The sequence below is a fragment of the Podarcis pityusensis genome (genome assembly GCF_964106645.2).
Source record: "Podarcis pityusensis genome assembly, chromosome: 12".
NCBI lineage: Eukaryota > Metazoa > Chordata > Lepidosauria > Squamata > Lacertidae > Podarcis > Podarcis pityusensis.
The window spans coordinates 27,361,636-27,375,080 of NC_138037.1; the positions used below are offsets into that span (position 1 = coordinate 27,361,636).

Consider the following 13,445-nt stretch of genomic DNA (forward strand, 5'->3'; position numbering starts at 1 on the left):
GCCCCTTGTTTTGTTTCCTGGCTCGGTTCAACTTTCACCCCCTTACCTCAGCCTTCCAATGAGAGCGCGTTACCTGATTTAGCTCTACCGGATTGGTTGTTTTTGTGGGAGGGGGGCGGGGAGACGGCGGGAGGAAGACGAGTGGCGTTTGGAATGTGCGACAGGAGCGGGCGAGGCGGGTGACGGGAAGATGGCGGCGGCCGGTAACCAGAGCGGCGGAGGCGAAGTCGGCGGCGTCTATCAGCACCACGCGCAGCAATCGATCTGTGCCTCGCGCGCCAAATATCGCGAGGGGCGCAGGCCACGCGCGGTGAAGGTAAAGCGGGGGCGGGGAGGACTCGGGCCCGCCTGCCTGCGTGTGTTTGCGCATCTCCCTTCCCCTTGTCTTCTGGCATCTTCCTCTGGAAGGCGGTATGCTAACACAAGTGACCGACAAAAATCAGTTGGAAACAGTGGGAGATCTCTAAGCGGCTGCAGGCAATCTAGGGGGGCGCATTGGGTGCTAGTTGACATGACTGGACTTTGTTGAAATAAACGCAAGCCCCATAACTACACCGCAAATAAAGCAAGGGATGGATCCTGAGAAAGTCAACGAACCACGTTGACAGGAGGAAATGGCCCGCCGAATGAGACCGAATTCCCTTCAGCATCTTGTTGAAAGCAGTAATGCTTCTGAATACCAGTTGCTGGAAGCCACAGGAGGGGACGAGTGCTCTTTGTGATCGAATCCTGCGTGTGGGTTTCTCACAGGCATCTGGTTGGTCAACTGAACAGGATGCTGGACCAGATGGGCCGCTGGCCAGATCCAGCAGGCTCTTGTTATTTTCGTATGTTTCTTCTAATGTCCAGCCGAATGCTCATGAGAGCCGCGAGAAAGGCATGCAGCTTTTCCTCCTCCAGTGACTGCTGTTTATTGATATACAGTCAAATGAATCAATTTATTTTGGTCACTGACCAGAGTGCTTATTGATATACAGTGCTGCCTCTTGAGTGTGGAGGCTCCAATTAGTTCTCATGGCTAAATGAAGAAGACACCCATACAGTTGTTTTCTGTGAAATTGTCTAATCTCCTTTTCAAGGGAACTAGGGGGTAATTCCAGCTCCCTTATAGATTATGCTGGTGATTGGCCACCTTCTGTAGTAGCCCCTACTTTGGAATTCTTAGTGTATAGCAAATAGTTTGCTTTATGAAAATACTTCTTTGCCAGAAGAGCGATTTGTTACTTGCAGTTTGGCTGTCTTTCTTAGAAGCAATTGTGTACTGTTAGGATTATTTTCTTCAATTGTCAAATATAAATTCAAGTATAGGTGATGCTGTTTCTCCCTACATAGATCATTCTATATCCGTATATGATGAATAAACTGTAGCAAATGCAGTTCTCCAAACTGAGGGATTGGCATGTATTTGTTGAGATGTTTTATTGTACTTTTATGCTGAGGTTGGATGTAAGCTCACTTCAGTGTCACATTTTCCTAGTATTCTAGGAACTCTCAACTGTAAGACGTTACTAAATTATCCTAATTATGCATTATTGCTTAAGAAAATAAGTATCATCTTGGATCAGAAAAAGGTACAGCATTCTTTCAAAGAATCTCTGCACCAGATATCCATTGATATTCCCCCACTATAACTTGTTTCGGTGTTGCAAAAAATGCCACACACATGCACAAAAGTTAGAAGAACCTAAGTGCCCTACTGGATTAAAGGTAAAGGACCCCTGACAGTTAAGTCCAGTCACGAACAACTCTGGGGTTGCGGCGCTCATCTCGCTTTACTGGTCGAGGGAGCTGACGTTTGTCCACAGACAGTTTATCCGGGTCATGTGGCCAGCATGACTAAGCCACTTCTGGTGAAACCAGAGCAGCATACGGAAACGCCATTTACCTTCCCGCCAGAGCAGTACCTATTTATCTACTTGCACTTTGATGTGCTTTTGAACTGCTAGGTTGGCAGGAGCTTGGACTGAGCAATGGGAGCTCACCCTGTTGCGGGGATTCGAACCGCCGACCTTCCGATCGGCAAGCCCTATGCTCAGTCGTTTAGACCACAGCGTCACCCGCAGTTCAGCATCCTGGCTGCTCCCCACAGTTGCCAACCAATTATGCCTATGGGAAGTCCAAAAGCAGCATATATGATCTATAAGGTGACATATAACCATCATGACCTTTGTAATTCTGTAGTTGGTGAAATATTTTCAATTTCTGGATGCACAAGGGCCATCCTAAGGGTACTTACCAAGTAATTAGTTTATTAAAATACCTATTTATTTACATCATTTGTATGCTGACCGATAACTAACATTTGCTCAAATATTATATAACCAATTTAGCTAAAAATTTAGGCTTGTTCTTAGCATCTTGGCCACAGTTGGCAACCATTATTAAATGATCACGCTCTGCTTCTCCTGTATAGTGCTCATACTAACTGAATTGCTTTACATTAGAGCTGTCTATGGACGATTGAGTTCAGAATAGTATAACACTTAAAAAGCATATTTTAACAAGCAAGTACTTGAGATTGTAACTGAGACAAAAAGTATTAATGTGGCTATGGTTTTTCAGGTTTACACTATCAACTTAGAATCTCGATATTTGTTAATACAAGGTGTGCCTGCCCTGGGTGTTATGAAGGAATTAGTTGAGCAGTTTGCATTGTATGGAACCATTGAAGAATATAACCCACTAGATGACTATCCAGCAGAAGAGTTTACAGAGGTTTACCTGATCAAGTTCCAAAAAATACAGAGTGCAAGGTATTTGTAATTTTTCAAAAATAGCCCATCTTCCTTTCCCCCATGACCCATAGTAACTCAGTGTTGAATTTTTTGTTAAGTAATATTTGTGTGTAAGTTAAATGGATTTTTGTGATGCCATAACTGAACTTTGTTTTAGGATCAAACAGATTTTAAAATGTTTGCTGCTGTAACTGGATAGTGTTTAATGTCTGACTTAACTTTCATCTTTGTTAGGATAGCCAAAAGAAAACTGGATGAACGGAGTTTCTTTGGTAGTTTGCTGCATGTGTGCTATGCTCCAGAATTTGAGACTATACAGGAGACTAGAGAGAAACTACAAGACAGGAGGAAGTATATAGCAAAAGCAACTAGTAGCAAAGGTTTGTGTCTGTATACTTCTCTAAAATTAAATGTCTTGGGTTTGTATGCTTAGTTAAATTTGAATTCATTCTGTATTACTCCACATCCACCACAGTATGCTATGCTACAAGGAAAGAGTAGAGGCAAACAACATAACCAGTGCCAGAGATATATGCAGGATGCAGTTTGAATAATAGTTTATTAAAAATCCTATGCCTTTAACGGATGTATAAAGCTGTAAGACTACAAGCATACTAGCCACCAGTCTGACAGAACTATTGCTCAATTGTCATATATAAAATATAAAGGAAACCCTATCCACTGGCTACTTAGTCTAGTAGAAAAATGTTTTGACTCTCTTGTACTTAGCCATTATTATGATTTAATTTATATCCTACTCTTCCTCCTAAAGAGTGTAGGGTGGCAAGCACCAACTTTATAAAACAAACCTGGCTCTTTCATTGTGATTTGTTCCAGGGTAAACTCAGGGCCAAACTAATGTGATATTTAACATACCTTTGCATTTAACATGAACTTTTTTGAACTGTAAATTGGTGCCATATGCCTCTTCCCAAACAAGCAGGATTAGGTCCACAACAGGTGGAAAGTTTAAACAGTTTTTCTCCTTGCAGTGTTTGTGGCAACACCTCTACTTTGGGAGGAACATTTCCATTTTGCCAATGAATTTTTTTGAGAATTAGCATAGTAGTTAAAACTAGTACAGTGGTACCTCGGGTTAAGTACTTAATTCGTTCCGGAGGTCCGTTCTTAACCTGAAACTGTTCTTAACCTGAAGCATCACTTTAGCTAATGGAGCCTCCTGCTGCTGCTGGAGCACGATTTCTGTTCTCATCCTGAAGTAAAGTTCTTAACCGGAGGTATTATTTCTGGGTTAGCGGAGTCTGTAACCTGAAGCATATGTAACCCGAGGTACCACTGTACTTGTCAACTCTAAAATATGAACGTTGAATTGTGCCTCCAGTGGCACAGTGGGTCAGTGCATCTGGCTGTGAACCAGAAGGTTGGTGGTTTGAGCCCATCCAGAGTCGCTGTGAGCAGGATTTCGGCATTGCAGAGGGTTTGACTAAATGACCCTTGGGAACCCTTCTAACTCCTATGATTCTAATACAAATGCCAGTATTAAAGTCAAATTATTCCATTGTAGCGCAGTTGTACTCAAAAGTATTTTTGTGTAAAAATATTAGGTAGTCAAAATGTTAACTGCTTGTGTTTTATGTTTAAGATCAACTGCAAGCAAAGAATTCCAATACAAGTTTTCAGAAGGCTGTGCAGCTAGATGCTTCTGGATCTTGTACATCTCAGGCAGCCACTAGTAACTGGAATCAATCTGTACATCTTGGTGATCCTCAGCAATCATCCTACTATGAATTGCCACTGAGAAGCGTAACATCTCCTTTAGGACAGCAATGTCAGAGTATGTTAGCAGCACCTCGGAATGTTAGTGACTGTGCTGAAGCAACTGAGTGTTCAGGCCAGAGGATAATAATGGCTCAGGGCTTGCAACAAGGAGTTCACAATACATTAACCCACTGCAACCCACAAAGAAAGGTTCCTTGTACTAATGGACTTGGCAGATTTATGCCTCGAACAACTCAGCTGCAGGAACGAAAGAGGAGACGAGATGAAGACAACAAACTTGCCCTTTTTGGAAAAGACATTAATAGTGAAGAAATAATTATTGGTCCAAGGTTACCAGAAACACCTAAAATAGACATGGAGGATGAGTCCTTGAACACCTCAGCAAACTTGATTCGTAATAAACTAAAGGAGGTATGCTATATTTTCAAAATCTGTGGTCTGTAGTTCTGAAATTGGATAGCAGTTGTTTATTTAAGGTGATAAGCTGCCCTTCTATGTCTTATGTTGATTTCTTAAGCATAGCTACTTGGGAGAGGAATGAAGGACAAAGGTGCCTCATATTCTTCTTGCATTAGAGAACTTTCATTTAAATGTTAATACTGTGCAGCTTAAGGGAAGGTTTGTAAAGTTGACTATTTGTGTTACTAGCTTGCTGGCATTTCTGTTATGGCTGTAGATTGGTCTAAAAATTATTAGCAAAAACAATGTTTCTTTGTATCCTAGGGGACCTCCTTTATTTTGGTTCTAAAAATAGTGACACAATTTGTAGGGTGAAATGTAAATCGAGAAATAGCTACAAGTCATTAGAAAATTTGCTTATTTGACTCCCTGCTGTACAGCTAGTTCAGTTAACTGTCTGAAAGATCTAGCTAGAGTAACTGCTTAATGAATAATTAAAATGTACTAAGTTTAGTTTCCTCTTTCCATATTAGGTTGTGGTTCCTGTTCAGACTCCAGTTCAAACTCCAGATCTGTCTGGTGGAATATCAGTGAATAGTCAAGCAAAGCCAACATTAAAGCAAAGACGACGAATATAGTTCTTACTAGAAAGTATAGCTTGATCTGGCAGAATTAAAGTATTTTTGTACATTTTATTTAATAAACTTAGCAATTATGCTAAAATTCAACTAAAATGTATGTTGTTCCATTGTTTTTGTAGTCCTTATGAATGTATTGCTTTACAAGAGTGTAGACACATCAAAATATTTTCCATTAATGTCTTACTGGTTTTTCTAGCCAGTATACTGAAATGAAGGCATTATGAAAATAGAGGAAAAGGTATAGAGAAAAATATTTCTGACTTGCCTTTACAAAAAGATTAATGGTATCCTTTTCAAGGACATTTACATAGTATAAGTCATTTGTAGAGCTACAGATCGGGACTATCTTGGAATGCTTGTGATTCAAATGCCATTCTGCACTGTAAAGTAAAATGAGAATGTTTTTTAAAATAAGTATTTAATATATGATTAGTCTTACACAATATAAAATACCTCTGAAGCTTAAAATATTAACACTATACTTTAACAGTAAAATTTTAATACTTTTCTCTTATATCAAGGAATCTTTATTATGGCCTATGCCCAGTGGGATTTCTGCTCCTTCCAGTGTGAACAGCAAACTCCCATGTCATATCACAACTTGTTCTCGAGGTGCCCATCAATTAAAAAAAACAAACCAGTTTTTTCGTGTTACTTGGGAGTTTCTGGGCTTGTGTTTCTCAAAACACCCATACCAAACTTCTTTCTATCCTGATTTTTCACACTTAAAAAAAAAAAAAATACTGTATTTTGAAATGTAGCCCTATGCCATGGCCAAGTATGACCCCCAAGGCACCTAAACAGAAAGGTGTTAACAGTGTTTGCAAACTGTTAAACAGTTTGTAGAAATGTGAACATGTTCTTCAGGCTCCATACAACTTCCTCCGGGACAGCATTTATTAAGTTTTTATATAAGTACAGTGTGGTATTTTTGGGGGAAATTGGAGGCATTTGTGTTTCTTTTGAATCACTTTGCCCAGAGGCCAGCAGTAGTCCCAAACTGCAAACTTGGTTCTTTGGGGGGAGTGCAACCTTATCAAGAACTAGTTGTAGACTTCCATCCATGGTGGTTAGCATCCCACCCTCAACGCCTCTGAGAATCATTGTCACCACAGCTACATTCCACCTATGTCAAACCTGGTCAGCTAAACCACCCAGAATGACACTATGGTTTATGATATTGCAAGCCTCTGAGGTTGCAGAGAACTGATAAAGCTGTGTCTCCCCCCCCCCCCCATATTCAGAAGAACGAAGGCTGTTCTTCCCAAAACCAGGAAGAAAAACTGTTTGGAATGGATCTAAATAACAGCGTTATCCAGTACTGCCTGGAGTTGTCCAGCTGTCACATGCACCACCACCTTGCCCAAGAATAGAATATTTAAAACAAGGTGGTAGTTCTCCCAAGAAAATTGGTTATTTAAAAGGGGATCCTACTACTGCGTCTTCAAGGGCAGCAGGAACCAAATCATCTCAAGGAGACATTCACTACCTCTACAAACCCAGCGCATGTCTGGCGGATCTCAATAACCAGGAAAGGCAACAATCAAGCAAATGCCTAATAAACAGTTTCTCCAAGCAGATTGTGTCAGCATATTGCACAAGATGAAAAGGATCCGTAACAACATGACTAGGCAGCCCACAAACTTCACCTCCCTCTGATTGTATCAACTCTGGCATTTATAGATTTCATAAATACCTTTATATCAGGTAAGCATGGTCCAAATGCTTCTAAAAGGAGGTTTTCATCTCTCACAGCGTTTTCGAAATCCGCATAAGAGAGTTTGCCGTCATGGTCATAGTCCTGCAAAAGCAGGTATTTTTAGTTAATTCAGTTGCATTTAGGATGCACGTACATTTAACTGAGAGTAAGCCTCACTGAACCCAATGGGCTTACTTTGAGTAGAGATACAAATGTACTGTCAGCTTGCTAGCATAGTATAATGAAATGCTTTTGGCTACTATTGTATATGTTTCTCTGCCTTGCTGATGCCTTTAGAAGTACTTTGCTCCTATTCTTGCAAGCACTTTAACCTGGTATTGCCAGTTAGTATAGTCAGGAGATGGTCTGCTGAATTATCTTTTTAGGTATTCTTGAGAGAGATTGAATCAATTTGTGCTTCTTTTTCGTCTGTAAAAATGTGGGTGCAGAGCTTCTCTTACCATAAACCAATAGTTCATATGAGCACATTATAGATACAAGCACAAAAGCTACAAAAGCATGAGAAACTATATATTTACATTACAATACTTGCCATTTTCTTCAAAGTTATTTCTACTAAATCTTTAATTCCTTCATCAGGATCTTCTTCCGATGGCTGCTTTAGCAGGCTGTTCTTCAGCATATGAAACATTTCCTCCCGTGAAATATATCCATCACTGTTCATGTCATAGACCTCAAAACAATCTTTGGAAAGGACAAATGATTTAATGGAAAGCAGGCATACATATCAAATAAAGCACTTTTACATAATGAGAGAGCTTAGCTGATACTAAATTATATACAAAGTAAGTAAACCAAGAACTGCTCTGTTGAAGCCAATTTTTTTGAATTCCCCCCCTCCCCCAAATAAGATGCTGCATATTTATAGTCAAATATCATAACCCTATCCCTATGTTGGCTTTAAATCAACCTAACTCTATACACTCCCAAGCTAGACACTTACTTCCTGTTTATTCATACATTTACTTTTCTTTTTCATTTCCTGCAGGACCACCTACCTTTTGTGAAATATATGTGTGTGTGTGTGTGTGTGTGTGTGTGAATATGAAGTGGATCCTAAGACTGATAACAGGAAACATTATATCTATGTGCCTTATATATTCAGACGCAATACCAGATTTTGGAAAGCAAATTCTTTGAAAACAAACTCAGTATTACGATAGACTGGCCATTCCCAAAATGATATATACTCTATAGTAGTGCAGGCAGTATAGTTTGTGATAGAATACATGACAGCAAGTACTTTGTAAAAACAGTTGCAGAAGGAGTGGCTATAAGAGAGGCCTTCTCATTCTTATCTAAAGGATCTAAACTACAAACTAGGATGGTTCATAAGATCTGGGTTCACAGTCAGGGAATTTTGTAGTGTAGGAATTAAACAGAGACGATATGGGTTCAAATCTCTATTCAAAAACAAAATGTCTCAATATTTCCCCCCATTGATTTAAAGGATTGATTCTTATTGTTTTGTTGTACTGTGTTCTCTTGAGAATTTGTTATGATGCAAATAACAACATTGTGAAGCAATGTTGGTTCACAGCTGGAAAATGGATCATCATATAAACTAAATTAAACTTAGGGCCTGTCCTAAGTTTAATTTGGCCTCATCTACTTACAGGGTTTTCAACAGTAAAAGCACAAGACTGATGAACCACATATGCCACCTGAGCACTTCGAAAGAAAGGGAGGATAAAAATGTAGTAAAATGAGTGATGAAACATTCCTATTTTTAAAAGTAAATCGCTCGCATACTTTAGCAATACACTTGTCATTTAAATTGTCTTAGATTTGAAGACTAGCGTAAAAACCTGCTAATGGTACGGAAACCTTACATTTTATTTTTTCCTCCAGTGTCCCCCGAAGAAATATTGATAAACCTTCTACCCATTCTGTTACACTGACACAGCTGTCATTGTCTTTATCAAAAGCACGGAACACTGAAGAAGAAAAGTTATGGTATATTTCAAAATACTGTAAATTATTTGCAGCAAAGTAATCGCTCACCCAATGTATTTGTGTCTTACAAACTATATGGTTCAAATACACAAGAACTCCTTTAGAAATTTCAAATCAATTCTTCATCCACAAGTTCTTTGGACCCAGAGGAACTTTAGATTTGTAGCTCTCAAAAAAACAGCTTCCCCTTTCATATAGCTACTTGTATTTGAAACGGAGAGGTTTTTCAAAAGCAGCTTCTGATGTGGCATACAGAGGAGGGGAGGGGGTCTTTCGTTCAAAAGAAAAACGAATCCTACAGGGCCCGTGACCTCTTTGTAAACCTAAAGTAGCATTTGGATCCAAGTCGTAATGCTGGAACAATTCTGTGTCACCAAGTGGGAGTTTTAAAAACACAGTTATGTAATTTAGTAACCATAGCTTCTGATGACATTTTAACAGATGTAGTGTACTTTACACTTTAACTGCTACTCATCTAAATTGCCTCATTAGAGCAACAGAAATGTACTTGTCATGCTACACAATGCTGCACAGAGCAAGGACTTAGACAAACACTGACTACTGCTCAAAATGAGTTAGTATAATGTGTCTAATGCAAATGTCTTCACCATTCTATGCCAATAAACTGATATTGGGGAAAGATTGCTACTCTGAACAGACATTTTTAACAAACTAGAAAAAGCTGAATTATTGCAAGTTAATGTTTGGAGAAACAGTTAAGAACTATAACTTGAAGCAATTGTTCTTGAGCTTGCGTTTCCATCCTTCCATTTCTTTTTCTTTGTGTGCCATATCTTTTTGAATTGTGAGGTTTGGCTTAGTACCAATTTCTTTTAAATAGCTCTTATGGTTTTGTTGGCTAAAGGGCAGGGTATAAATGCCTTATGCTGCTGGCAACCATCTGTCTCAGGAGACAATGGAGGAATGTGCCTTTGGAGGTAAAGTCAAACTGTTGGAAGGTTACAGTGCCCGCTGTGGCTATAGAGACCATTACGGGAGAGACACTGTCCAGAAAGATCAACTCCTCTCTTCCCTCCCCGCCAAACTAGACTCGAAATAAGTTAGAATATTCTTTGTAACCCTAATTGTTGGAGTGGGGGTGGGGAATGTGCATGCGAGTGGCAGTGGAGCATGCAAGCATGCACAATTGCAGTGAATGTGAAGCATGTGTGCATCAATGACTGCAGTGTATGTTGTGCCCACAATAGCTTCTCAGACTCCCAAATGTTCCCCCACTGTCCCAAAAAGGATGGTGGTCCCCGAGCTACATAGCAACTTGTATAGCAATACTTGTATTGGTGCCATTTTTGAGTTGCTCAAAAACCACATTATAAATGGCAAACACAAACAGTACTCCCAGTACCTACCTATTACTCATGCGTATTCATGGGCTGTTATTAGTAACAAACAGTAAAGCATTTAATGTAATACCAGAACAATTATTATCATGTGTCCTATTGATGTTGTGAATAACCATAGGGTACTGGAATAGAAATGTTTTCAAAACTATGTGAGATGCTATTTTAATAGATGTTTTACATATATCACAATTTTGCAAGAATGTAATCTCACCTCTGTCCATAATCATGTCATCTGTCATACCAAATGTGACATGCAGGATATTTCGAAATGAGTTACGATCCAAACCAACAGCAGCATGCCGGTCGCTGGGTTCCACCCCCAAGTTGTTGAAAAGCTTTATGAGACATTCCACTTCAAATTTATTGACTATGAAATAAAATAGAAGTTATGGCAATAAGCAAGTGGTAAAAAAGGAAAAATCTCCACAATATTTATAGCCTGCTCTGGTATGCTTTCCCCAGGAAGTCTTGTCCAGAGTGGAATCCTTTTGGCATCAGATACAGACCTTTTTATTTGCTCAGGCCTCTTTGACATTGCAGATCTTTCTGAGTAGGCATGTCTAGGATTGTGCTGTATATCTTCATAACAATAGTACATTTATTGAAATGGGTTCAGTCACAACCTGGTCTTTAACATGGTTTTGAAATTTAGTTACATCTCTTGGGTAGCTGCAATGTGGCAGACAAACTTTTTTTATACACACACAAACACACTAACAATTCTACCCCACTTTCCTTCCCAAAGGAGATATTGAAAGCAGGTAACAAAACATAACAAAACCCCCACATTACCTCTTAAAAAACTAAATATATACCAAACACAATCCAAGAGGGGGAAAAAAGCATTAAAGATAGGGGTTAAAAATAGGGTTCTCAGAGCCAAAATATAAAAAAGCCATAAAACGGAAAGCTTGTTTAAAAAGAAAAGGCTTCAGACACCAGGGGAATTGAGCTGAAAGAGAAATAGGATCTAACCTTGCAAGACAAGACATTCTGCCTACAGGGCACTGTGTTGTCACCTAACACATCTCAAAAAGCAAGAGAGCACATTCACCTGGGAGGAGACCCATGTAGATATGGTGACAAATTAAAAAGAACAGCACACAATGGGCATTGGAAAACATGGGCTCCTCTGAGCAACCAAAGGAATACACTGGATTTCTAGCTCGATGGTGGAATCCTGTGCATGTCTACTCAGAAGTTATCAATTGGGAAAACACCCACGGTAGGATTGCAACCTGAAAAAGAAATTTTGGGGTTGCTGAATGCTGCCTTTCTTGGGAGTTGCTGAAACTGGCTTACCAGCCAATGTTGAGGGCCATATCCTACACAGCTAAAACTATGTGTGGACCTTGGGCCCCGTGTATGCTTTCATTATTGCATTTCTACGCTGCCTTCCTCTGTGGAGCTCAGCGGGGCCCTGCTTTATCCGCTCAACAACACCCCTGTGGGGTAGGTTAGGTCATGCAAGCTACCTCACAGGGCGCACCCACGAACACGCGTGTCAACCCGGGGCTCCCTGGTGGCCTCGCTCCGACGCCTGAACGACTGACCGCGTGTAAAAAGCGTAAGGGCAAATGCTGCGGGGACAGCCATTTTTTAAATTTTTTTTTGGCGGGAGTGGGGAAGGGAAGGCCCGCCTGCCACTCACAGTGCCTCGCGGTTCTGCACAGAGACTCGGCGAGCTTCTGCTGCTTCTTCCTGTTCATCTCGGGTCTCCTCGGGCGACCGCGGACGCCACAAGTCGCCACGCGGTGGCCGTGGCAACGGAGGCTCCGCCCGGCCGGCCGCTCCCGACGCGGGAGGCGCAATGGAAGGCGGCGGTCGCTCCCTCTTTGCCAGACGCTTTTAAGGCTCTCTTTAGGCTGGCAACGTTTGCGGCCCTGGGGCTCGCCCTTCCCTCAGTCACTCTGCTCCTTGTTTGTGGCGTTTTTAGGGTCCGAAGTGAACCAAGGAGGAAAAGCCCGAGGCAAGGAAACTCAGGGCGGAAGGCGGGCTTGGTTTGGTTACCGTGGGGACCATGGATACTGAATAAAAGAAACTGGAGGAGGGAGACTATATGGGACGGCATATATAGCGCCAGACCGACATCCCCGCCCCAGTCCCGTCCCACTGAATTGTATGGGGCTAGGATTAAGCTGTAATTAAGACAAAAAAGAGAGCAAGTAACTTATTTGTCCTTGGAGCCAGCTCCTCCCACCATTCTTTCTACTTGGCTGTTGTCAAAATGCTGCATGTTTCAATGATGCTTTCATGTGCAAGGATCCCCAGGTCCAAATTCTCACCTGTAACTCACCTGTAACAATTCGCTTTCCACCGATATCTAAAGCTGTTGTGAGCCTAGGTGTGACGCAGCATGATTTTGGCCAGATGTATTGGGCTCATTTTTAGTTTGCAAGTTTTGGGAACGCACCTTGCAGTATAGAGTCTAGAACTGTGGTTCCCAAGGTGGGGCGCACACCCCACAGGACGGCAAGTTGATTTTAAAGGGGGGAAATTAGAGAATGAGTTATTAACAGTGAATGGCCTTTTAGGCGTTCTCTATGTGAATAGGACTTCACTTTTTGAATAATAATAATTATATGTCACGGGGGGGGTGCTTCAGGATTTTAGAGATGCTTAGGTGGGGCATGGCCAAAAAAAGGTTGGGAACCACTGGTCTAGAATCTCTGTTCATCCTGCCCTATGGCTAGAAGTGGTAAGCAAACACTGTTTTTCAAGGAAGCTGTGCAGTATTATGGTTATCTTCAAAGAATTCAATGATAAACTTGCAAGTAAACCTCATGCTACACATAGTTATCTGAAAAGTAATCTATGCATAGCCTACACCAGTTTTAGACAGCCCAAGATCACTTTACGTATGTATGACTTTGAGTCAAAAGGAACTTAGGAT

At 40.9% G+C, this 13,445-nt stretch overlaps 2 protein-coding genes across 3 annotated transcripts; one reads left to right on the forward strand and one right to left on the reverse strand.

The window, feature by feature from the left end:
- The first annotated feature begins 151 nt into the window (after positions 1-151).
- On the forward strand, positions 152-5,608 carry RBM48 (RNA binding motif protein 48). Of its 2 annotated transcripts, none has more exons than XM_080975623.1 (5): positions 152-316; positions 2,563-2,753; positions 2,970-3,115; positions 4,339-4,886; positions 5,408-5,608. In XM_080975623.1, the coding sequence occupies exons 1-5, from the start codon at positions 191-193 to the stop codon at positions 5,510-5,512; spliced, it is 1,116 nt and encodes a 371-aa protein (XP_080831749.1). In that variant the 5' UTR covers positions 152-190; the 3' UTR covers positions 5,513-5,608. The 2 variants fall into 2 exon arrangements, with proteins under 2 accessions (XP_080831749.1, XP_080831750.1); XM_080975624.1 differs by having other exon boundaries at positions 176-316; positions 2,606-2,753.
- Positions 5,547-12,566, reverse strand: CLXN (calaxin). Its single transcript, XM_080975637.1, has 6 exons — positions 12,204-12,566; positions 10,764-10,919; positions 9,068-9,172; positions 7,768-7,919; positions 7,212-7,316; positions 5,547-5,895 (listed from the first exon to the last, which is right to left on the reverse strand). Exons 1-6 carry the CDS (start codon positions 12,259-12,261, stop codon positions 5,845-5,847), a joined length of 627 nt encoding a protein of 208 aa, XP_080831763.1. The 5' UTR covers positions 12,262-12,566; the 3' UTR covers positions 5,547-5,844.
- Positions 12,567-13,445: the final 879 nt, after the last annotated feature.

What these genes read in the sequence shown, in the direction of transcription:
- RBM48 (XM_080975623.1), top strand. Translation starts at nt 191, where the DNA reads ATGGCGGCGGCCGGTAACCAGAGCGGCGGAGGCGAAGTCGGCGGCGTC. An exon ending in GCAGGCCACGCGCGGTGAAG is followed by an intron (nt 317 to 2,562) that starts GTAAAGCGGGGG and finishes ATGGTTTTTCAG; the next exon opens with GTTTACACTATCAACTTAGA. An exon ending in AAAAGCAACTAGTAGCAAAG is followed by an intron (nt 3,116 to 4,338) that starts GTTTGTGTCTGT and finishes TTTATGTTTAAG; the next exon opens with ATCAACTGCAAGCAAAGAAT.
- CLXN (XM_080975637.1), bottom strand. Translation starts at nt 12,261, where the DNA reads ATGAACAGGAAGAAGCAGCAGAAGCTCGCCGAGTCTCTGTGCAGAACC. An exon ending in ACTGGAGGAAAAAATAAAAT is followed by an intron (nt 7,920 to 9,067) that starts GTAAGGTTTCCG and finishes TCCTTTCCAAAG; the next exon opens with ATTGTTTTGAGGTCTATGAC. An exon ending in AAATAACTTTGAAGAAAATG is followed by an intron (nt 7,317 to 7,767) that starts GCAAGTATTGTA and finishes CTGCTTTTGCAG; the next exon opens with GACTATGACCATGACGGCAA.